Genomic DNA, 25,764 nt, shown 5'->3' on the forward strand with positions numbered 1-25,764 from the left:
GTCCAGGGCACGTGGCAACCCTTCGAGTGCCACTTGCACATAAATTTCTTAGAGATGAGAGCAGTGCTTTTAGCGTTGCAAGCCTTTCACGACTCTCTTCCCAAAGGGACTATTGCAATTCAAACGGACAACATGTCCGTGGTGTGGTACATCAACAAACAAGGCGGAACCAGATCATACCCTTTATGTCGAGAAGCACTCAGACTTTGGCAATGGGCGATCTCTTCTCAGCGTTTTCTGATAGCGACGCATATTCCCGGGAAATCCAGCGTCATTGCAGACAAGTTGAGCAGAGCAATTCTCATGCCACACGAGTGGTCTCTAAAGAAATCAATTCTAGAAGAGGTATTTCTAAGATGGGGCCATCCTTGCTGCGATCTTTTTGCTACTCCCCAAAATAGCAAGTGTCAAGACTTCTTCACGCTCTTCCCGTTACCAGGCCATCCCACCAGAGACGCTCTAGTCCACGTTTGGCCCCGGGGACTTCTGTATGCCTTTCCCCCCTTTCCATTGATACCTCAACTAATTCAGAAAGCCATCGCCTTGAGAGTGACTATGATCCTCATTGCCCCTTACTGGTCTCGACAGATATGGTTCCCCTTTCTTCATCGCTACCTTTTGGAGCAGCCTTGGCATCTGGACCCAGTACCAGATCTGATTACCCATCAGTTGGGTCAGCTGCACCAATCTCTGTCTTCCCTAAACCTCACAGCGTGGTTTCTCCAATTCCTACCTTAGCTAGGCTTCCCTCAGTATCTCGCTCGGTCCGAGATATCTTGATAGCCTCTCATAAATCCTCTACCCGGAAGATTTATACTAGTAAATGGAAACGTTTTTCCCTTTGGGCATCATCGAAAAACATTGATCCTTTTACTGCACCTATCCAGTCTATTTTAGACTTTCTAGCAGAACTTTTTCATTTAGGATCTTCTGCATCAACCATTAGAGTTCAGTTGGCTGCCATATCAAATTTTCATGTTGGTGTCTCAGAATCCAGCATCATGGCTCACAAACTCTGTAAAGCCTTCTTAAGAGGTGTATTTCTTCTCAAACCTCCAATCAAAGACCCTCCGCCTCAATGGGATTTAAACTTGGTTCTGGCATCTTTAATTCTTCCCCCCTTCGAACCAGCAGCTTCATGTTCTCTGAAATTGCTTTCTTGGAAGACACTTTTTCTGGTAGCTATAACTTCAGCGAAAAGAGTATCAGAACTCCATGCTCTATGCACTCGCCCTCCTTACTTCGTTTTTCACAAAGACAGGGTATCTCTCCGGACTAATCCATCCTTTTTACCAAAAATTTCTTCTCAAATTAACCTAAACCAGATTATTGATCTCCCCGTTTTTTTCCCTAACTATTCAAATAGATCAGAGCAAAAGCTGCATTTTTTGGATGTTCATCGCCAACTGAGATATTACTTAGACAGAACTAAACAACTCAGGAAATCTGATCAATTGTTTCTGTCATATGCAGAAGGAAGATTGGGCCTTCCAGTCACTAAAGTATCTCTGTCTAGATGGCTCACGTCTACAATTACTTTCATCTATGAGACCAGACATCAAAAATTACCCTCAAGACCTAGAGCTCATTCAACTAGGGCATTAGCTACATCCATAGCCTTTCAGGACAGGTTGCCAATAGACTCAATTTGTGCAGCAGCCACCTGGGCTTCTCCTCATACATTCATTTCACATTACAAATTGGACATGGTTTCCAGAAGCCGTGCCAATTTTGGTTCCACTGTTCTCAAGAGTCTGTTCTGATAGGCCACCTGGGATAAGGTGCTAGGGACGCGGTCCCATCCAGCAAGAATGAAGGCGAGATTGACAACTTAACATTAAGAAGTTATGTACCTACCATAACGTTCCATGTTAGTTGTCTTCTTCTCGCCTTCTTTCTTGCGTCCCTCCCTCCTTCCCCCAAGCCTGGACAGACCGACCGGAATTCTTTTGTGTTTCTTCTTCTGAAATTTGTTACTCCATTCTTGGAGAATAGTATTGCTTGGTATAGCTACCAAACGAGATCTGAGTAGTTACCGCCTAGCATTGTGGGATATAGGGGAGCCTCGAGCCGGTGGAATTAGCTCTCGAGCTTTTAGTATTGGCCGAGTCGGAGCCGAGGATCGGCTCCGAACCCATCCAGCAAGAAAGAAGGCGAGAAGAAGACAACTAACATGGAACGTTATGATAGGTACATAACTTCTTATTTCATAATCTGACGTCATCCTTGCTACCCTTATACATTGTCCCTTAAAGATGTTTCTTAATATATGTCTAGGGTGATTACTAGTGTAATCTAGGTAGCCATTGGAGAACGTTTCTTTTCTAAATATTTCAGATTGAAAACCTGTATTAGTATGTCTAATATATGTGTCCAAATATGCAATACCTTCTGTATTTATATTATGTGTGAATTTCAAAAAGTACTGGTATTATTAAGATAATCCAAGAACTCATCAACAAGTTCAATGGGTCCATCCCACAGCATAAACATATCATCCAAGAATCTTGTATAGTATACCACATATTGATAATACATGCTAGTGAAAAGATATTTATTTTCCCATTCAAGCATAACTAAATTTGTGAAAATAGGTGCACAGAAGGCGCCCATAGCTAGCCCCTGTGTCTGTTCGTTAAACTCGCCCTCAAAATATATGTAGTTATGCTCTAATACTATACCCATCATGTCTGTAATTAAATTAATACGGTCCCAACTTAAGTTAGAATATCTTCTTAGACTATCACAAAAATATTCAAATCCTTCATGTCTTGGTATGCATGAAAACAGGTCTATAACGTCAATAGTTATATATATCAAACTCCTTTTCCATCTACTAGATGTTAATTGAGATAGGAACATCCAAGAATCTTTAACTATATGGGACGTATTCTCATATATATGCTTAACCCATCTATCTATGGCTACCCTTATATTAAATGTCTTTGATCTACTACCTGATATAATTGGTCTAAATGGGGGGTAACAATATCCTTATGTATTTTCGGGATACCCACTATAGTAGCTAATACTGGACACTCAACCTTGGTAAAATTATGGTTATCTTGCATAATCCTGTTATCCATTAAATATTCGTCCAGAGCTAAATCTATTTTACGATATCCTATGTTAATTTCATTTTGCGATATAATATCATAATTACCTGTATCAATTAATATACTTTGTACTTTATTAATATAATCTATTTTATTATATAGAACTATACCCGCCCCTTTGTCTGGCTTCATGATTCTTATTTCATTATTATTTATCAATTCTTCCAGACATTTTCTTTTACATTTAAATTGTCAATAAATTCATTTTTCTTAACTAACTTATTATATTCATAAATATCTTGACATACACATTCTTCAAAATTTACTACATTCTTTATGTGCGGTAGGTATAAAAGTACTTTTCTTTTTAAATTGATTTGGTAACATAATATTAATTTCTTTTTGGAACATAAATGCTAAATTTAATCTACGGCAATATAATTTGATATCTGTAAGAACATCCACTAAATGGAATTTTACTGTAGGTATATATTTCATACCTTTTTCAAACAGTGAAAAATACTCTTCCTCAATATTCAAAGTCGTGTAATTAAATATTTTTATGTCATTGTGCACAACTGCTATGCATTCCACATCTTGTACATGAGACCTATTAACACTATTATCACTACTCGTAACATCCAATACTTCATCCTTTAAATGTGTTATATAATTATCACTAAAATTACTATCTATCTTTTGTTGTCCCTCTGATAGTATTTCTCTTTCCTTACTGGTGTGAAATATCGCCCCCCCTGAAAATTCTTTCCTATTTCCTTATAACCATTCCTATTTTCACTCATGTTCGATCTAAGTATATTTCTACGTTCCTGTTTCCATATATACGCTCTATTATCTTGATATTGTTCCAAATCACGTTGTATTTTCTTATGTTTTCTTTCAAAAATCTTACTGGCTCTAATATCTGCTAATTTATACTGTTTTTCATATAATTTCTTCCACTGCGGAAACAAAAGATCTGTCACAATGTCACTATTTAATTTGTCTATTTCACTAACTATACTACTTAATTTCTCATCATTTTTCCTTACTAATAACTTCATAAAACTCAGTCCAAAACCATTGAATAACTCATTAAATTCGGTCCTAGTGTCATGATTTAAATTCACCCCCATTGGCATTTTAAAAAACTTTAAGCCCATAGGGACTATTCGTAATGCAATACATTTTGTTAAATATGCATTATCTATCTTTATACTTTTTACAGCTAATAACAGTTTCCCAAGGCTATATATCATATCCTTTAAAGTGCTTTTGTTATTATTATTAAACACATTTCAATTATGCTTATTAAAATCATTAAAATGTCCATTTTCATTAAAATCATAATCACTTGTCAAAAAATTATCTAATTGGTTCAATTTACCAGTTTTTTGACGTTGTTGTGAACCATTCAAATTAATGCCTCTAGGGCTGGATGTATTTAACACATTACCTTTGGTATTTTCTGTTTTGGTTTTGGCCGTTGCTGCATAAGTTTTAACTGGTAACTGACGCTTCGGGCGAGCCCCTAAGTCGACTGACTAGTATCACGAATGTGATTTGAATCCAATGATACTCTTGTTTGTTGTATATCCACTATCGAACAGTTACGTTCACCCTGTCCATTTGGTATGTCTACCCTGTCCATTTGGTATGTCTACCTGAGTAGACATGTGACTAGCTGGAACTGGAATATTATTATCCACTGATCCTTGTTCATTTCTCATGCATAAAATGGATTTCTGCAGTTGACTAACGACTTCAGTCAACCGTACCACATTATCTTTCAACGTCACCATTTCTGATCTAATTCGAATAATTTCTTCCTTGTCCAATAGAGTCTCTGTCACTTCCTTAGTACCGGCCATAGCTGCAACCAATTGATACCAAAACGGGCAAAATGACAACAGAATAATCGCTCTAGAGACAACAGAACGTCTCAGCTAAGTTTATACGGTACAAGTGAAACTCAACTCGAACAAGAAAAGTAAAAATATATTTAATCACACATCAAACATATAAAATGGTTAAGCGCTTTCATCTGTGTACTACAGACTTCTTCAGAACCGTAATACAAACAGCTGATGACATATTTAAAAGCTTTTTGGCTCCATTTGATTCAAGCGCTTTACTTCTTAGCCACTTTTAAAGTGCTACTACACACATATTAAAATAACATCTATTTTTCTGACCAACATGTGTTGATACCCTATATAAAATACTTTAACATCAACTACAACATTCATTGCATACACAATAATTAACCATTAAAAATAAAACACGTGTTACAATTTTATAAAAAACATTTTGTTGACACTATAATAACTGTAGAAAGGGTTTTATAGATATAAAGTCATTTATGCCAGGAAATTTTGTAGCATTTGTCAACATTTGCCACTGACTTTCTTTCCTACCAAGGTAGGCTTTATATTTACCACCACACGGTGATATATTGACATGATCAATTATGGCAAATTTAAAACTGTGTACATCACCTTTCTCTTTAATATGTCTAAACAATGCATTTTTAGTATCCTTAACCTTAATCTTATACATATGTTCATAAATATTTTATAAAAATGTTTTTTATAAAATTGTAACACGTGTTTTATTTTTAATGAAACGGATGAACTGCACAGTACCTCCAAGAAAAGCCAGGAGCACACCAATAAGTGCCAAACGACTGCCGTTAATAATTCACAGTTTAATGACAAAAAATGGTGAAACACGAACAAAATCGAAAAGCAGACTTGACAAACAAATAAACGAAAAGGCAAACTAGTAGAATTAAGCGCTTTCAACCATTACTGGTCTTCATCAGAACTACTAATTACTTGTGAATCTGCTTCTTAAATAACCTTAGTGGCGCCAAAACCACTCATTAATATTTAAAAACATACTAACACATATATACAAATACAAATGTATGCGCATATAATAGTGCAAATGGTTGCAAAAAATCGTCTACCCGTAATATACACAATACATAAAATACTGTGCTTTGAATAAATGAATCAGTGAAATAAAAGATCTGATAAAATACTATCATATTAATACGTAAACATTTTATATAAACAGTATAACAGGAAGATCAGCGAACCTATTAGTGTATAAAAAAGTTAACTAGTAATAACCGTAATTTATATGTTTGAATACAAATACAATATTCTAGATAATAAAATTTGATTAATTAAATAACTGGTATTTTAAATGACAATATTAGTAATGATGATAATAATTAATACAACAACAATACCTATAAAGAAAGTCAGTGGCAAATGTTGACAAATGCTACAAAATTTCCTGGCATAAATGACTTTATATCTATAAAACCCTTTCTACAGTTCTTATAGTGTCAACAAAATGTTTTTTATAAAATTGTAACACGTGTTTTATTTTTAATGGTTAATTATTGTGTATGCAATGAATGTTGTAGTTGATTTTAAAGTATTTTATATAGGGTATCAACACATGTTGGTCAGAAAAATAGATGTTATTTTAATATGTGTGTAGTAGCACTTTAAAAGTGGCTAAGAAGTAAAGCACTTGAATCAAATGGCTCCAAAAAGTTTTTAAATATGCCATTAGCTGTTTGTATTATGGTTCTGAAAAAGTATGATGAATGTTTTATCTGCAGTTTCTTTTTAGGAGGAAAAAAATCTTCTTGAAACTTAAGTTATTTAATCTGTTGCGCAGGTCACTACTCATTGTTTACAGTGTGTGTGTGTGTGTGTGTGTCTTTGTGTGTGTCTTTGTGTGTGCGCGCATCTCTGTGTGTGCGTGCGCACGTCGCTGTGTGCGCGTCTCTGTGCGCGCGCGCGTCTCTGTGCAAGTCTCTGTGTGTGTGGGTGTCTCTGTGTGTGTGGGTGTCTCTGTGTGTGTGGGTGTCTCTGTGTGTGTGGGTGTCTCTGTGTGTGTGTGGGTGTCTGTGTGTGTGGGTGTCTCTGTGTGTGTGGGTGTCTCTGTGTGTGGGTGTGTCTGTGTGTGTCTCTCTGTGTCTGTCTGTGTGTGCGTGTCTCTGTCTGTGTGTGCGTGTCTCTGTCTGTGTGTGTGTGTGTCTCTGTCTGTGTGTGTGTGTGTCACAGTCTGTCTGTGTGCACGCGTCTCTGTGTGTGCATGTGTCTCTGTGTGTGTGTCCGCGCGCATCTCTGTGTGTGTGTATGTGTGTGTGTATGTGTGTGTGCGCGTCTCTGTGTGTGCGCGTCTCTGTGTGTGCGCGTCTCTGTGTGTGCGCGTCTCTGTGTGTGCACGTCTGTGTGTGTGCACGTCTGTGTGTGTGTGTCTCTGTGTGAGACTGATATGTCTTTCAGGATAATGGCCACGTACTGTTTTCAAGCAGGCTTGCATGGCTGCATTCTCAGAACCTCCTAGATTGTTAAAGATGAGATTTTAAATTCACCCTTGGGTAGAGATTTAGTGTTTGGCCCCTCTGCTGCAGAGTTGATCAAAAATGTGATGAAAGGGGCAAGCTGATCCAGGGAATCTAAAATTTTTCAGTCCTCCCTTTCCCGATTTTCCAAGGTACTTTTCTATTTCCTTATCCAGATTTGGCAAAATGCAGAATAAACAGTCACAATAAAAGATGGGTAAACAGATGTTAAAGAAATGGCAAGGGGGTTCCAAAAAGTCTCAAACTTCCCAAAACCAAGGACAGTCCAACAAAATTGAATGCCTATTCAACAGACCTTGTGGCCCTCTCCCACCCTGGCCTTTTTTTACTACCAGAAATTCTGAATCTCCATTTTTCTCTTTGGCAACAGCTAGTTTCAAACAAATAGGTTCTGAAAATCATTCATCAAGGTTACAAATGGCAGTGGGATTCATTTTTTTCCTTTCCAGCAGGTCATTCCTGCTCTTCCAGATCACACTGTTTTATTTCCACTGGTTCTTCATCACATGCTGTTCCAATGAGTGCTAGAACCAGTTCCTCCTTCCCAGGTGAGGAAAGATTTTTATTCAAGGATTTTCTTAGTGCCAAAGGAAAAATGCTTGTAGAATAGTTCTGGATCTTTATTTCCTAATCCTGTTTGTGATAGTGCTCAAATTCGCTTCACAACCTGCTACCTCTTCTTCCTCTTTCAAGTTTGCTACGAGCCAACCAGAAGTCTTCTAGCTTATAAATTGGCCGAGTCGGAGCTGAGGATCGGCTCCGAACCCATATGTAAAAATGAAGGGTGAGATGGACTACCAACATGGAACGTTATGGTGAGTACATAACTTCTTTTTTTCAAGGTTCTCTCAAAGCACATTCTCCCAGAACAACTGAATCATTAGAAATGTTTCTACACAGTATGTATTGGAAGCTGCCACAGGGACTTGTGTCCACACAGTCCAGAGGTGGGTCAAATGTTGGCACTGCTGTGCTTTAGGAGGTGATTTAAATATCAACTTTCCACTGGTAACAGTTTTTGCTTGCAATATTATCCAGATGCTGTGATGTACTGTTAGTGACTCTTCACAAAGAAATTGTGTAAGGAGCTCATGGTAATGGCAGATGTTAGAGGAAAGGTTACACTAGATACCCTCCCTGCCTCTGTCCTCTTAGTGAGGAACTGTATGTAATTATAGTTGTTGAAACTGCTGTGTTTTGAAGATATTCCTCAGAGTTACTTATTAGTAATTAGGTATAATTAATATTATCTTGGCAACTGGAATTTGTGTACTACTAGCATACTTCCCAGTGAGATCCTTAATAGATTGAAAAACTGATTAAATATATTGCAGTATACAAATGCCTTGCCACCTTATGCCTGTTCCTTCAATGGCTAGAGACCAGCACTGGTCCTTTAATGCAGCAATGGCCACCTGAACCACATGCAGGTGGGCAAAAAAGCAGAAGGTGGGTAAACTTGAATGTTTTGATTTATTGTTGAAATGATGGCAGAAAATCATTTCTTCTCTAAAAGCTGTTATGGTAAGTGTGCTACTTGTACTTTAACTGTAAGGTACTTACATTGAGTCCATGCTGTACTTTGTAAATTAAACCATTTAAATGCATTGAAACAATATTCAGAATACACTTCTGCATTTATTGTCAATCACTTGTGAGCAGGAGTATGCTTTCTGGACTGTTGCCTCTAAGGTTAAGAGGAAGCTGGGAGTAACTGCCCCATTTAGCATATAGGAAAAGTGTTTACAGGATCCAAGAAATTTCAACTGCTTTCAGTTTGATGAAGAATGTTAAATTAAAGAAGTAAATATGATAACACGTGGCCCATTTAATATCAAAAGTACTTCAATTTCTTTGGTACAACATTGATTTTATAAAGAAGGATCAGAGGGGTTTTTTATTTTCATGTTTATCATTTTAATTTAACAGCTTTTATGAGGCACTTACGTTTGACTTTACGGGAACAGATGTATTTTTCAGTGTGGTTTAAAATTTGTTCATATGGTATTGGAAAATTATGAAGTGCTGTATTATCTTTGTTATCTGTAGTAATACTTTTAATTGTAATAATTTGCTCAATATCCACAACGATATTGATGTGGTTGGCTAAAATGTACCTTTAGTGTCTAATGCTATTTTCTATGATTTCAGCTTCTGACATTGAAACCAAACCAGAGTCCAGCAAACCTGCTGCTGAACTGCTGCCTTCATTAGGTATTGTATTACTAAGATACAAAACTTAAGGAATAAACATGCATGCATTGGTGTGTATGGTTTTAATTTTATCATCCCAATAAGTAATCTTGTTCTTCATAATACATTTATTTCACTTTTTATTGTTAAGCATTTTGTGCCAATATATTGAGTATTTCTAGAGGGTGCTGCTTGTTTGATTAAATGCAAGTTCATAAATGTTTAATGGATTCTGCATTTCATCAAACTTTATGTCAGTGTTTGCAGAATCCATTAAAAATATACAGTGTATATGTGCGTTTGAATATGTGTGTGTGTGTGTGTGTGTGTGTGTGTGTGTGTGTGTGTGTGTGTGATTTGGGCTTGGGTGACTTTTTGGTGTTAGTAGCGAGATCGGTAAAGTGGGGTAAGGAGGTTTTTCTTCTCCACTGTTTTGCGATCTCTGATTGTAGTATATGTAAGTAGTGAGCAGTGTGGAGGATACCCCCCCCCCCAATTGTTTCAGCTGTTTGATGTTTTGGTTTGCTGTATTAAAATGTTGATTTGGTGAATTTTGATGTTTCAGTGTAGACCCTTTCTAAATACTGGTAGAGATTTACTCCTTGAGCCTCCACTGAAAAACAGCTTTGGCTTAGTCATTCCATTCTGGTAAATAATGGAATAAGTAAAGTATTTAAAATATGCTGTCTGTATAGGATTGTTAATTTACTTTAATACTGTTTAGTTTTCAGTAGGTACAGTGAGCTGTACTGTAGAACCTTTTTAGATTGCAACCCAGGCACACAGCAAGAAGGCAGTAAATTACTTTTGTAGAGAAGGTGTAACATCCACTTTTCAAGTAGATGACAGTTGAATACTACATAGTACATAGGGAAAGACAGGTATAATTGATACTCCATGAAAATATGGGGAGTGTAAGGCAGGAGAAAAGACAATGTAGCCTGTTATGTTCACCAAGCTCAATTGACATGCACACGGTAGATGGTGCACTGTTTTGGATTCATTTAAGCACAGTGCCTGTGGCACCCCCAGCATGTCCCCTGCAGATTGCATCATAAGCAGCTGCAGCTGAACTGTATGCTGATTAACCAATCCAAGATGGAGGAGCTATTGAACAAGCTAGAAAGCAACCGTGTAGACTTAGTGCTGGCTTTTCCTGCGAATTCTAAAACCTATTGGAATACAGCCACAGAAAGGAGTCTACAGCTGTTGCATTAATTCTTGTGTATTTATATTTTATTTATTTATTTTACATTTGTTTAATGGGAAAGTCAGACTGGACACAGGCCCATTTTCAGCGGAGGCCCAGGGAGAAAAGCTCCACAATACAATAACATAATACAGTACATGAGAGAAAAAATAGTGTACATATAGCATTGATACACATTGTTAGAGATTAACAATTCTTACAGCATTTGTCTGTATTTTTTTTTTTTTTTTTTTTTTTTTTTACAGCTTTAAGTTTTGTCAGGTAAATATCAACAGGTTCATAATCATTCTGGGGAAAACTGTTTATACTTAGCTGTACCTTAAAACATCATACACTTGGTATGGATTAGCCTGGTGAATGACATGAGCATAGCCAATTACTTTAGTGAGTTTTCAGGATATTTTTGAAAAGAATAAAGGAGGTGGTAGAAGTTATTTGGCTTGGTAGCGAGTTCCAGGTTTTGGCAATGATGCTAGCAAAGTGGGATTTACCAGCATCATTTTTATGTTGGATGACAGTTATGAGGTCCTGGTTGCTAGATCTTAAGGTTCTAGTGGGACTGTGGGGTTGGATTAGATGCTGAAGTGCTGGGGTTATCTCAGGAAGGTAGTAGAGCTTGTGTGCTATAGAGAGTTGATTGAATAGAAGTATATGGGGCAACTCAAGCCAGTTGAGCTGCTTAAGGGATATACAGTGGTGTGACCTGTATGAGGCTTCAGTAGCAAACTTGGCTATCTTGTTGTAGCAAGATTCCATTTTATTTAGATCAGTTTGGCCAAGATTGGTTAAGATGGGAGAGGTGTAGAGGAGGGGGATAGAAGATGAGTCCTTGCAGTGGTTGCTTTGGTGTGTTTGGTCATATACTGTTTGTTCCTGTAGAGGAGTCCAGGTTTTTTATTAACTTTCTTGATAGTTTGTGCTGTGTGGATGTCGACTTTCATGTTATCGTCTATTTTTACATGTAACAGTTTAGTGTGTGGTTGGACTGATTTGAATATTTTCCTTGGAGGTGATGGTGAAGTAACTATTTAGGGGAGGAGATCTGCCTGGGCTGAAAAAAAATTAGTGTGGCCTTTGTGGGATTTAGAAGAAATTTGATGCTAGTGAGCCAGGTTTCGGCTAGGGTGAAGTTATTTTGGGTTAGGGTTTGCAGTTCATTTAGGGTGGGGGCGGCACATATAAGGGTGGTGTCATCTGCGTATTGTACTGCTGAGGCAGTGGGTGAGGATGAAGAGATCTGGTTAATAAATAGAGAGAACAGCAAAGGGCCAAGGATGGATCTTTGAGGGGGACTCCTGTGGTTACTGGTAATGGGGGGGACAATTGGTCATGCCATAGAACTGCCTGCTGCCGGCCAGATAAGTAACTGTTAAACCATGATATAGAGGAGGGACTTCTATTTAGGGTAGTGTTTCAAGAAGCATAGTGTGGTTTACCATGTCAAAGGCTTTTGATAAGTCTAAGAATATGGAGGAAACTAATAGATCCTTGTTTCTATAGTGATTAGCTATGTTGGTGATTGATAGTAGTGCTGTGGTGGTGCTATGGGAACATCTAAAGCCATGCTGGGATGTGGAGAGTAGGTTGTTATTTTGGAGGTACTGCATTAGTTGAGTATGAATAACTCATTCTAATATTTTGGATAAAGGTGATAGGATTGCTATTGGGTGATAGTTGGTGAGCTCTACGGCATTACCTTCTTTGTGCAGTGGAATAATATGTGATGTTTTCCATGAGGTGGAAACTTTGCATTCTGATAGAGATGTATTTATGAGAATAGAGACACAGGATAGGCTATAGTTTCAGCTGATATCTGAAGGAAGTTGGCAGGTAGGTTATCAGCTGCTAGAGTGGTTGGTTTAAGTTTCCTAAGGAGTCTAGAAATTGTCTTGGTGGACAAGAGTGAAGGTGAAAACTAGGGCTATTGTTTTGTATATTGGGGTGGATTGGGGTAGTTAGTGTGGGGCTACTAGTACTATTTTGGGCATTGGCAAGGGTCTGGACTGTTTCAGTAAAGAATTTGTTAAATCGAGTGGGAATGTTTTCTTGGTTATTTGTTAGCACAAGAGTTGGAATAGTGGACTTTCCTGGGTGGAGTACATCATTTATTGTAGCCCAGAATTTTTGGGGGTTGCAAGCATATTTTTCTTGCATGTTTTTGTAGTAGCTAGATTTATCTAGTTTGATTTGTTTTCTGGCTTTGTTACGGATCTCTAGGTAGCCTTGTCTCAAATTAGCTGTGTTGTTTTTTTGATATTGAATCCAGGCCTTGTCCTTTTCTTTCATTATAGTTTTAGTATCTTTTCTTGGCCATCAGGCATATTTAGTTTTTATTCTAATGATTCTGGGGGGTGCATGATGGTTTAAGATTTTTATAAAGGTTGTGCTAAAGTATTCGACGGCTTCGTCTAGAGAGAGTTGTTTTAGGGGAGACCAGTTACAGTTTTGTAGTGCATTGATGAAGTCAGTAGCTATAAAGGCCTTTTTGTTTCGAACTGCGTATGGTTTGGCTGATGGTTTGGGATCTGTTCCTGTTTAGGTAGGTTGGATGATGGTCACTTAGGGTATCTGGAAGACAGCCAGATTGCTGTGCAAGAGTGGGGTCAGATACCAAGATCCAGTCTAATATGGACTGGCGTTTGGATGTTTTGTCAATTCTAGTAGGGGTGGTTATAGTTTTGGTAAACCTGTGAAGGTTAATAAAAGCAGAGGGATTATGGCTGGAGCAATTAAGCCAGTCAATATTGAAGTCCCCTAATAGTATGGTTTCATGTGGAAGGGAGTTGGAGATCTAATTAAGTAGGCTTTCTATTACAGTAATGTTATTGCTTGGTGGGATATAGCCACCTGCGATAATTGTGTTTGTTAGAATTTATTTTTAGTTTGGAAAGGATTAGTTCAACATATTTGACTTCTTAGGTATTGAAATTTAGTTGTTCTATGGTGAGATGATTTTGGAATAATATTGCAACTCCTCGGCCCTTTTTCTCTAATCTGTCTCTTCGGATGATATTATAACCAGGGGCAATTATCTTATTATTGTGGTGGTGTGGTTTGAGCCATGTTTCTGTTAACACAGCGATATCTGGTTTGTATAGGGCTAGTAGGGCATGAAGGTCCTGAATTTTGTTAAGTATACTTGTATTAATGTTTAAGAAGAGGTGAGACGAGTTAGGTCTGTGGTATAGGGGATTTAGCTGATTTAAGTTTGGGTTGGCTGATGTTTTGGGTCCTGGATTTGGGTGGATGTCTCCACTACAAGTGAGCTTTTGGAGTAGGTGTAAATAGTTTTGTTAATTTGTGAATTATTTTAATTTGTTTTTGGGATGAATAGAGGTTGGTTTTGATTACTGGTTTATTCCATGAGTAAAGGAAGGGTTGGGAGGATGTAAGGTTGCATGGCGATATAGGAATTTTTTTTAGTTTGATAGGCTTGCCTTTGGGTTTTGTTTGCCAAGGGGATGGGGTGTGGCTCTGAAGGTGTGTGTGGTAGGAGGGCAGGATGAAAGGTAGGAAGGAGTAAGGTGAAGATTAATAGAGGGTAGAAAGATATTTTTAGTAGTTGGGATGGATGTGTGTAACACATGCTATTTAGTTTCTGAAAGAATGGGGTGTATATGAGGGTAATATATATATATAACTTTGTGAGATTGGTGTTGTATTAAAGGTGCAGTCTTAGAGGTGTCGTGGGGTTAGCAGTTAATGGAGGTAGGAGGTTTGAAGTAATAGGTAATTGAGTGTAACAATTGCAAATGGGAGTTGTCTGTAGCTACAAGTTAAAGTGATGTTATGGGCATAGGAGCATCAGGCTGGAGTGCTGCTAATAGACCAAGGCCAAGAGGGAGAAGAGTTTTCGGACCACATGTAATTTATCATAACCTACATGATGTGGAAATTGTAGAGCACTACAGAGTGGATAGAGACACTTTACAGGATCTCTGCAACCTCTGTCTTCAACTCAGAGCCAGGGCTAACCGACGGGAACCCATCCCAGTGGAGACAAAGGTATGTGCAGCACTTAGAATCTTAGCTACAGGTGCCTTTCAGAGACCAACAGGAGACCTGGTGGGGTGCCACAGGCATCAGCATCCAGGATCCTCCATTATTCTTGAATGCTTTGCTCCAACATGCTAGTGACCACATATATTTTCCCTGTACTCCTGATGATAGAGCCAGAAATTTACAGGAGTTCTACTCAGTAGCACACTACCCTGAAGTACTGGGTGCAAGAGATTGCACACATGTAGAAATGAAGGCACCACCCAGGGAACAGGGAGGGCTGTACAGTAAAAAAAAAAGGGCTTTCACTCTGTTGACTGCAAAGTTGTGTGTAATGTCAAGGAAATCATCTTGAGTATGTGTGCTGTCAACCCTGGCAGTCACCATGACTCACATATCTGGCACGCCTCTTATCTGTATCAGATGTTCACTAAGGGGGATATCCCACAGAATCATTATGCACTGGAACCCTGGCTGATGACACCTATCAGAAATGCACACACACCCACTGAAGAACTTCATAATGAGGCGCACACTCAAACCAGCAATGTCATAGTGTGTGTGTTTGAGCTGCTGAAGTTGCGGTTCCGGTGCCTAGATACATCTAGGGAAGCCCTGCAGTACAGTCTACATTCATTTACTGAAATAGTCAGTATGATGCTACAGAACGTCATCCTGAGAAAACAGTTTCAGCAGGATCAACAAGGGGAAGGACCACACATCTCACCACCATTACCAAGGTCTCCACAACCACACACAGATGAGGCATTATAGAGAGGGAATCAGCAGCTGCTGTGGGTGTAGACAGATGTAGATGTGCTCCCTTGCATTGACTAAGACAACTCATAGCACACTCACTCACCACCTAAGGGTCTAAAACCCTCCTCATATGCACATGCATATATAGTAACATTGATGCCAGGCAAATCTCACAACTTTTACCCCTCCCCGTGTATTGGCTGTGTACTGCTTGCATCAGACAGAATCGATCCTGAATTGAAACTTTTGCAACTGCTGGATTTACAAGGTAAGTGCTGAACATGGAGTGTATTGCATAATAATATGAATGACTGGCATATCCTTGTATTTTGTTACTTAGTAGTGTAAGCAAATAAAAGGTAGAAGATTTATACCGAAATGACCATAACATGCGACAACAAAGACATATTTGAATTATATGTGTCCATTATTAAATAGTAGGCCTCGGGCATCAATGATTCACACACTCATAACTCTCAAAAATAGTGATGGTCACTGCATGCCCTCAGTTTAGCACCAAGCATTTGTACTAGAAAGTCATTAAAGAAAAAAGTTAGAAAGTAATCATACACATCGAAGTTTAACTTCACAACCCTCACAAGATCATTCACAATAAAGTTGAAAAATGTTGATGTTATCAACTGTCTAATTTTCTAAGACCAATACAAGTCCAAGGTACAATTACCAGTTTAACATCACAAATGCAGATATACTAACCACTAAGTCAGCTATGCACCCTGAGCATCAGACACAAAGCTTATATGTATCCCTGAATCCAAACAATACAAAACAGGGATGTGGCACAGTTGTCATCATTTGCACAGGGTGTTGGGGGGAGAACAGGAAGCCTTGGCTGATACAAAAGGTTGGTGAGTATGTGTGAGTAAGAAATAGAAGCAGGTAGACATTTGAATAAACCAGCAAATGGCCAGTGAGACAAAATGAGTTTTAAGCTATGCGGCTGAGATGTGTAACTGTTGTGTCTGTAGGGGTCCTCCAGGTGAAATTGATGTGTGTCTGCATGAACACAGGCAATCTCTGTGCTAGCGCTACGTCTTGGTATGTCAGACAGATGTGAGCTGTGCATGGTAGAGGTGGCAGTTCATCGTTGTCATCCCTGACCACGAGAACTGGCTCTGCCTGGAGCTGCACTGGCATGTCCACGCACATGGTCAGATGCACTGCTGCTACCTGAACTTGACTGCTGTCTGCTGAAGGGGCTCCCCTCACGAGTATACCCAGGACCACGACCCCGTGGCCTGTCATGTCTGGGTGTGGACAGCTCACCCACTGACAGAGCAATGGAAGTGCTAACACTATGGAAGTGTGATCTGGCATGGCCACATTGGCTAACAGCAGATGATGTGGCTGATCTATGCCCATTAGGATACCGTCTCCTTCCCAGCAGACATTCCATCACAGACACCGCTTGTTTCACTGTGCCTTTCATCCATTGAATCAGCAACACGATGGAGGTAGTCTTGTGCCACATCTACACCCCTAAGCATTTCTGTGGAGCACCTATGGGAACATGCCTGTGCCTGCATGACAGCCTTAAACATACTTTGAGTGTCACAGGAAAAGACATTTGGGTCAGGTGAAGGATGGACAGCAGGCCTCCTCCAAGCATCCCTAACAACCCTTGTGAGTGGTACCTCGCCCACACTTTGGCTATGGCGAGAGGTAACAGGCACTGAAGCCGCATTAACCACTTCCCTGATCAATTATCTCGCCCTCCACCTGTCCAATATCTGTGGGCTGACTGGAATGGGTGGGCGTAGGCCTACTGGTTGTGTCCGATGGAATTTCAGGGGATGACTGTATGTCAACCTCAGTGTCAGATTCACCCTCTGTACTCCCCTGACTGTGCCTCTGTTTGGACACCGTTATCATTAGAGTCTGCTGATACTCTGACATCAGGTGATAGAAGTCCCACATTTCCACTGTCAGGATCACCTGTGATAATAAGGAACAAGCACAGGAACAATTAATGCCTAAACTACTATACTCCAATATATACTAACAAAATAACACTGCTACCAGTATTAGACAGTTCAGCAATGCACACAACAGTCCTGACATCAGCATTACACACTAAATGATTTCTTTGACTTGTTCATCAGTACTGACATAAAAATGTACAGATGATGGTATCCTTTGCATACCAGATGATCCTGGAGGAAGTTAAGCAAAAGGTAAGGACATCATCATCACAATTAACAGTAACACAGTGGGTAATAGTTTTTCCCCTGTATATGTCCATTAACTGTACTTTTAACAAGACTTTGGATGACAACTCCAACCTAAGCTAATAAATCAGAATGTGTTGTTAACTGTGGCAATCTTCAGTCCTCGCCACAAAAAAGAACTTCTTATGAAACAGAAGTAACATTGATTTAAATTGTTTTAGCAACAGTATTCAGCAATTGTAATACAAAAGCCTACCTGGAAGCTGTTCCTGTGACTTGCTTGCTGTCCCTGAAAGAGTAGCACCAATGTCAAGGACATGGTGTTCTGCACTTTCCTGGGAGCTCCCTGGATTCCTGACAGTGGGCAGGAACTCTTCATTTGGTATTAGTGATGGCTCTGTAGCAGCCCCCACACATCCGATCACTGCCCACTGCAGCTACTCTTCCATGCAGATGAGATCATGTCAGTGGCCCTATGGCGCACCTGGTCATATGTCCTGCTGTGTCGACCCACTTCATGACAATCTGCTGCCAAATCTGCATTCTGCATGACATATCTCCACATTCCCTCCCAAGCAGGAAAGCACCATGTTGCCTTAAAGCGTCAACAATGACCTGATTCTTGGGGTCAAGGAAGAGTGGTTTTCAAGGATTGAGATGCCACCTGGCGCACCTGGTCATATGTCCTGCTGTGTCGACCCACTTCACGACAATCTGCTGACAAATCTGCATTCTGCATGACATATCTCCACAATGTTAAGTTGTCTCTCTCGCCTTCATTCTTGCTGGTTGGTTCGGAGCCGATCTTCGGCTCCGACTTGGCCATTTTCTAAAGCTCGAGAGCTATTTACTGGCTGGAGGCCTCCCTGTATCCCACAATGCCTGGCGCTAGATCCTCAGATCTCGTTTTCCGCTTTAGCTACGAGGTTGTGCTTTACTGGCTCAGGTCATATTTAACTTTTTTGTGATACTTAGTTGTTAAAATTTAGTATATATTTAAAAGCTTTTTTTTTTTTTTAGTAGTGTATTACTGTTAGATTAGTTTTAGTACCCTCTTTATCTTTAATCCCTGTGTTTTCTTCCTTTTAGGAAACTCGTTTTTGCTTAGAGAGTTTCTCCCCTCCCCTCCATCTCCTTAAAGTAGCTGTTTTAATTATAGGCTAACCCCTTCCCTTTTATAAACCCTTTTTCCAGTAGGAAGTAGTGTTTAGCCTTTGTAGTTAAAGATAAATTTCTTGTTTATTTTTCTAGTATCTTTACTCTCTTTAAATTTTTGTGTGAAGGTGTGGGACTAGTGTGTGTGTTTGTGTTTGTTTCTTTACACTAGTCTAGTATACGTTGGTATCCCTTTTTCTTGAGCATGTCAAAGGATACCAAGGTATCAGGGTTCAAGAAGTGTGACTCGTGCTGTCAGAAAATGTCTGACAGACTGTCACACTTCTTGTGTTTATTGTTTGGGCGCCCTACACCTGCAGGACTCTTGCTCGGTATGTCATGCCTTTAGTTCGAGAGTCCTGCAGGAGCAAGTTGATTTTTAGAGGGTTACTAAAACCCGAGGGGTCTCTGGTGAAGCCTAAGCCAGCGAAACCCCTAAGCCCACCAAGCCATCGGCTCCCAGTATGGAGCCGTCGCCAGGTGGAGTGTCTGCTTCCATTTCGGTTCCGGCCAGAACCGAAGTATGTGAATCTCACTCGGCTCCAACCTTGGTGTCAGAACCGTCAGGGAGCTGTAAGCGATCTAGGTCTCCATCCCTAGAGTCGATTCGCTCGGCTCCGGGGTCACCTTTACTACAATCTGAATGGAGCCATCGGTCCCACTCTTCTCGGTCCTCAAGTTTATCAGATCATGACTTGGAGAGGGTGGTTAGTATACTCCTCAAATCGCAGGCCCTGGCTAAAATGTTAACTAGCCCTCCTCATCAGGCTGTGGCTCTTCCTGTTTCTGAAGTAGTTCCTCCTCCGACTCCTCTTGTCAGTTCGGAGCCGCAGTTTGTTAGGGCTCGGATCTTGGAAACGTCTGTGCCGATGCTTCCCCTTTCGGCTCTGTCATCTGCTACGATTTCTTCAATGGTTCCATCCTTGGAGGGATCTGGGTGCCGAGACTCCCTCGTCGGCTCCGAGGGGGCGAGTGGCATCGGACCCTTGTCTGACCCCGTTCTCCCTCTCGGAGCCTCGGCACAGGTAAGCTCGGCTCCTACATCGGCCTCGGAGCCGTCCCTTTCGGTGCTGGGGAGGATTCCCATCTTTTCGGAGCGGGGACCCTGTTCTCTGCCAGACAGGGGCGCCTTCGAGGTCATGAGGAGCGTGCTGACTTCTGAGTCTGCACCTCGATCAGCCTCTTCGGCTCCTCCCCCCAGGGTGCCTGCTTCGGTCTCTGCCCCTCCTCCAGACCCCAAGCGAGGGGATCAAATGCTCCAGGTCCCCCCACTGGGTGTATCTTCCTCTTCCAAGGCCTCCCCTGAAATTTCAGAGGAGCCCTCTCGAAAGAGGAAATGTAAGAGGAAACATGTTGACTCCCCCGAGTCTGTCACGTCAGATAACGACTTGGAGGATTCAGAAGGGTCCCCAAGATCCCCCTCTGAAGATGTCTCTTTCTCAGACATCCTTGAGATCCTTAGGCAGAGGGTGGACTGCCCTTAACCCTTCTGAGGACGAGTCTGTATTCCTGGATGCGTTTGGTTCTCACCCCTCTACCTCTTGGATGTCTCCGCCTTTCGATCCATTGATGGAAGTAGTGGCTCGGAAGGCGTGGTCAGCCCCGGACACACTGGAACCAACCCCCCGCAGGCCCACTAAGTTTATTACAGCCCCTCAAGATAAACAGTTTTTGACAAAGGGTGTCCCCGTTGATGCCATGGTGGTAGCAGCGGCCACGAAAAAGGAGTTGGCTGACACTTCTGTACCTGTCCATGTCCCTAATAAAGATTCTAGGACAATGGACAGATACGGTCGCTGAATTACTTGTGCCACTTCACCCGTCTCCAGAGGGATCTCCTCAAAGAGCTAGGAGATACCCTTCAAGATCCATCAGCTATGGGGGCTCAAGACAAGATTAACTCCCAGCTGGCGACTCTTAATTCAGTCGTCAACTCCTCCATGCGGCTCATTTCGTATGTGGCTGATGGGGCGAGTAGGGCTGCAGGCACAGGCGTGGTTTGAGAAGACATGCCTGGATGATGTTATGTAACTTTGCTGATCCCTTCAAGGCGTCTTTCACCAATACCCCTTTCGATGGTTCAGCTCTGTTTGGACCACAAGTGAAAGATACCCTTACCAGGTGTGAGCAGGAAGGCAAGACTCTCTCTGCCGTGGGAGTCCGTTTTTCCACTCCCTCTAGACCATACCCTAAAGGTCAGAAGAGTGGAAAGATGTGATTCCAGAAACCCCAGGGTGCCATGCCTGACACACGTGGCGAGTTTCCCTCCAGAGGCAGAGGAGGGAACAACAATAGACGCCGTCCGCAGGGCAGAGGGGGTCCGCAAAATCAGGGCAGCTGAGAATCTTTCTCTGACAAGCCCTTCCAGCACCCCTGAGGGGCTGCCCGGCTGTCCGCCCTCAGAGGCAGTCGGGGGAAGATTGTCTCTGTACCCAGAAGCCTGGCGTCTCATCACACGAGGCAGATGGGTACGGTCTATCATATCTGGAGGTTACAAAATCCCTTTTGTCCACACCCCCTTAAAAGCAAACAAGCCCATCCCAGATGTTCCACCCGGTCTAAGGGAACACACAGAACAAGAAATTTCAAAAAAACGGGCCATCCAACAAATCCCAGCAGACCAGCAAGGATCCGGAATTTACTCAAAGTTCTTTTTGGTACCAAAAAAGACAGGGCACTGGAGACCCATTTTGGATCTCAGCAGACTAAACAAGTCTGTTCAAAGAACGAAGTTCCCGGATGGTCACGCTTCAGTCCATTCTACCCTTTTTGGGTCAGGACAGTTGGATGTGCTCCATAGATCTTCAGGATGCGTACTACCATATCAAAATGGACAGGCGTTCCAGAAAGTTTCTCTGCTTCCGGCTGGGAGCCAGTCATAACCAGTTCAGAGCCCTGCCCTTTGGTCTCACCACAGCCCCCAGGGTGTTCACCAAATGTATGGCAGTGGTTACCGCTCACCTAAGACGGCAAGGATTCCAGGTGTTTCCATATCTAGACGACTGGCTCCTTACTGCTACCACCAGATATCAATTGCTGAGAGCCAGGGATTATACCATCCAAACATGCTCCAACCTAGGTATCTCAGTAAATTTTGAAAAGTCTGCATTGTCGCCTTGTCAGTCTTTAACCTTCATAGGTGCAAGATTAAATATGAAAGATCTGTCCGCAAGACTTCCAATAGACAGGGTGGCAGACATTCGCCGACATGTACAGGTATTATTAGGATGCAGAAAGATTCAGGCCAGATTCGTCCTAAAAACCTCGGGTCTCATGGCAGCAGCGATCATATTAGTTCCCCTGGCTCGCTTTCACATGAGGATTCTCCAGTGGATACTTTTCACCCAATGGTCCTTTCAACAACTTCCTATGTCTCACAAGATAATAATCACGCAGTCATGCAAAGACCACTTGACTTGGTGGATGGTCTCCCCATCAGTACCCCAGGGCAGACCATTTGTCCTTCCTCCTCCCGTTGCCACAGTGACCATGGATGCCTCCCTGATCGGGTGGGGCATTTTCAGGGCAGGACTGTCCAGGGCACCTGGCAACCCCACGAGTACCACTTGCACATAAATGTCTTGGAGATGAGGGCGGTGCTTTTAGTGTTGCAAGCTCTTCAGAACTCTCTACCCACTGGGACCATTGCAATTCAGACAGACAATATGTCTGTAGTGTGGTACATCAACAAGCAGGGCGGAACCAAGTCCCTATCCCTTATGTCGAGAAGCACTCGGACTATGGCAGTGGGCGATCTCCTCAACGGTTTCTAACAGCAACGCACATCCCTGGGAAGTCCAACGTCATAGCGGACAGGCTAAGCAGAGCTATTCTCATGCCTCACAAGTGGTCTCTCAATTGGACAGTAGCGGACAAAATCTTCCGCAAATGGGGTCAGCCTTGCTGCGACCTTTTCGCAACTCCTCTCAACAGCAAGTGCGACAGTTTCTTAACTCTCTTCCCTCTTTCCGGACACTCCCCGAGAGACGCTCTAGTTCACGATTGGCCCCAGGGACTGCTGTATGCATTCCCACCCTTTCCCCTAATTCCCAAACTAATTCAGAAAGCTACCGTGCTGGGGTGCAGGATGATCCTCATTGCCCCCTACTGGCCTCGACAAATCTGGTTCCCGTTCCTGCATAGTCACCTTCTAGAGCAGCCTTGGAATCTGGACCCAGTTCCGGACCTCTTGATCCATCAGTCGGGCAGGCTGCATCAATCTCTTCAGTCTCTCAACCTCACTGCTTGGTTGCTCCACTTCCAACCTTAGCCAGGCTTCACAGTATTTCCCATTCAGTGCGTGAGATTCATAGTTTCATAGTTTCATAGTATAGTACTAGGCTATCTGCCCTAGGGCATTTATAAGCCTAGCCAAAGTGTATGTGGCTTTCGCCACCCCATGTAATGATACAAAAGTGTACAATTTAAATTAAATTTAGTTTACTATGCCTCTATCTAGCAATGACACAGAGATGACCCCCGGGGTAAACCTACGATCACCCATCCATTCGTCCAGATTTCTCTTGAAGAGAGTCAGTGAGGGGCTCTGCCTAACATGGACAGGTATCCTGTTCCAGAGTGCGGGAAGCCTCTGGGTTATGAATCTGTCCCTCCAGCATGTCCTATTCATAATTGTGCTGAGGTTTAGATCTTTAGTTCTCTTGGCTCTGATGGATTTGGATTTTTTGAGGTGGAGCATGTCCATTAATTCTGAATTGGACATGGCCTTGTACGTAAGGCACAGATCACTTCTGAGCAGGCGGTATGCTACTGAATAGAGCTGGAGCTTTTTCAGTCTGGCAGCATATGACATATGCTGGAGATCCTTGATCCTCTTGGTAAGGTACTTTTGGGGTCTCTCCAGCTGCTGCAGGTGCCGGGTGAGGTACATACCAAATGGGGCATTGTACTCAATCATAGGCCTGATAAGGGAAGAATATAAGGGTACAATAACATCCTTTGATCTGGATGTGAATCCCTTCATGATAAGGTGGGCAAGGTAGAAGGTCTTTCTAACCACTTTGGCGACGTGGGTGTCAAATGAGAGGTCACTGTCAACTTGGGTCCCCAGGTCTCGGATTACTTTTTCCGTACTTAATGGATTACCACCTATGTGGTAATTTGTGGGTACTTTGTTTTTTCCATAGGGGATGACTATACATTTTTTGGCATTTAGTTTAATTCCATGACTCTGGCACCAGTCGTCTGTTTCTGTGAGGCCCTCCTGGAGGATGCATGTGTCAGCTGGTGTGTCGACTATGGCGCCTAGTTTGCAGTCGTCTGCGAACTTTGTCAGCCGCAACCCCCCTATGTTTACCTGCACATCTGAGAAATAAATGCCGAACAAGAGGGGTCCCAAGACAGAGCCCTGTGGGACTCCACTTGTGACTGGCTTAGAGTCTGACATAGCTCCAGCTATTCTGACTTTGTGGGTTCTGCCCTTTAGCCAGTTTGCAACCCATCGTGTGACAAACGGGTTTACATTTAAGCTGTTGAGCTTGTCTATGATGCCTGAGTGGGGTATTGTGTTGAAGGCTTTTGCCAGATCCAGGTAGGCTGTATGAACTGCTTTGCCTTCATCGATGGCTCTAGTGACTGTTTCAAAAAAGTCCACCAGGTTTAAAAGACAGGATCTGCCTTTTACAAAGCCGAACTGGGTAGGGTCAATTGTCTGTAGGTCCCCGATGTCTTTGTTTATGAGTTCCATAATGATCCTTTCCATAGCTTTGCAGACCAGGCTGGTCAAGCTTATGGGGTGGTAGTTTCCAGGGTCTGTAGAGGTGCCACCTTTGTGGAGTGGGACCACTGTAGCTGTACGTCAGTGTTCAGGGACGTATCCTGTAGCAAGGCTAAGATTAAACAGCGTTCTTATGTGCGGGTTTAGCTCCTCTAGGAGTTCACGTAGCACGCAACCCGGGACACCGTCAGGTTCCATGGATGCTGTATTTTTAGCTTTGCTGAGGGCAGCTCTCACCTGGACATCTTTTCTTCGTACAAACCTACAACCAGGAAGACTTATGCTAGTAAGTGGAAACATTTCTCTTTCTGGGCAGAGGCTAGAAATATAGATCCTTTTACAGCCCCTGTCCATAACGTCCTAGACTTTTTAGCAGAACTTTTTCAAGCGGGCTCCTCTTCTGCCACCATTAGAGTTCAATTAGCGGCAATCTCAAATTTCCATACGGGCCTGTCAGAAACCAACATCATGTCCCATAAGCTTTGCAAAGCCTTTCTTAAAGGAACGATCTTGCTCAGGCCTCCAGTGAGAGATCCCCCACCTATGTGGGACTTGAATTTGATACTAGCTTCCTTGATACTGCCTCCTTTTGAACTGGCAGCTTCCTGTTCCTTGAAATTGCTTTCTTGGAAAACTCTCTTTTTGGTGGCCATTACTTCAGCAAGGACAGTTTCTGAACTTCAAGCCCTATGTGGTCGTCCTCCTTACCTACTTTTCCATAAGGATAGGGTTTCACTCAGGACTAATCCTTTGTTCCTTCCTAAGGTCCCCTCCAAAAATAATTTGAATCAATCCATTGATCTACCAGTCTTTTTTCCAAATTATACCAACAAAGCTAAACACAAATTACACAAGTTGGACATTCATAGGCAATTACGTTTCTATTTGCATAGGATTGAGCAAATAAGGAAATCAGACCAACTCTTTCTGTCCTATGCGAAGGGCAAGCAGGGTCAACCAGTGTCTAAAGTAACCTTATCTAGGTGGTTGTCCTCTCATCAGATGAGGAATAAAGAACTCCCTGCTAAACCTAAAGGCCACTCTACTAGGGTTTTAGCTACGTCGGTAGCCTT

The 25,764-nt window shown here is 41.9% G+C and overlaps 1 protein-coding gene across 1 annotated transcript in view; it reads left to right on the plus strand.

Moving 5' to 3' along the window:
- The window catches only part of LOC122794480 (adenosine deaminase domain-containing protein 2-like), a 1,461,320-nt gene that overhangs the window by 487,285 nt on the left and 948,271 nt on the right, over nt 1-25,764 (plus strand). Inside the window, exon 5 of the mRNA XM_044062915.1 lies at nt 9,601-9,663. Coding sequence (XP_043918850.1) covers nt 9,601-9,663 — 63 coding nt within the window. The remainder of the gene's footprint in view (nt 1-9,600; nt 9,664-25,764) is intronic.

The sequence above is a fragment of the Protopterus annectens genome, chromosome 1.part0 (genome assembly GCF_019279795.1).
Source record: "Protopterus annectens isolate FY-2018-M chromosome 1.part0, PAN1.0, whole genome shotgun sequence".
Classification (NCBI taxonomy): Eukaryota; Metazoa; Chordata; order Ceratodontiformes; family Protopteridae; genus Protopterus; species Protopterus annectens.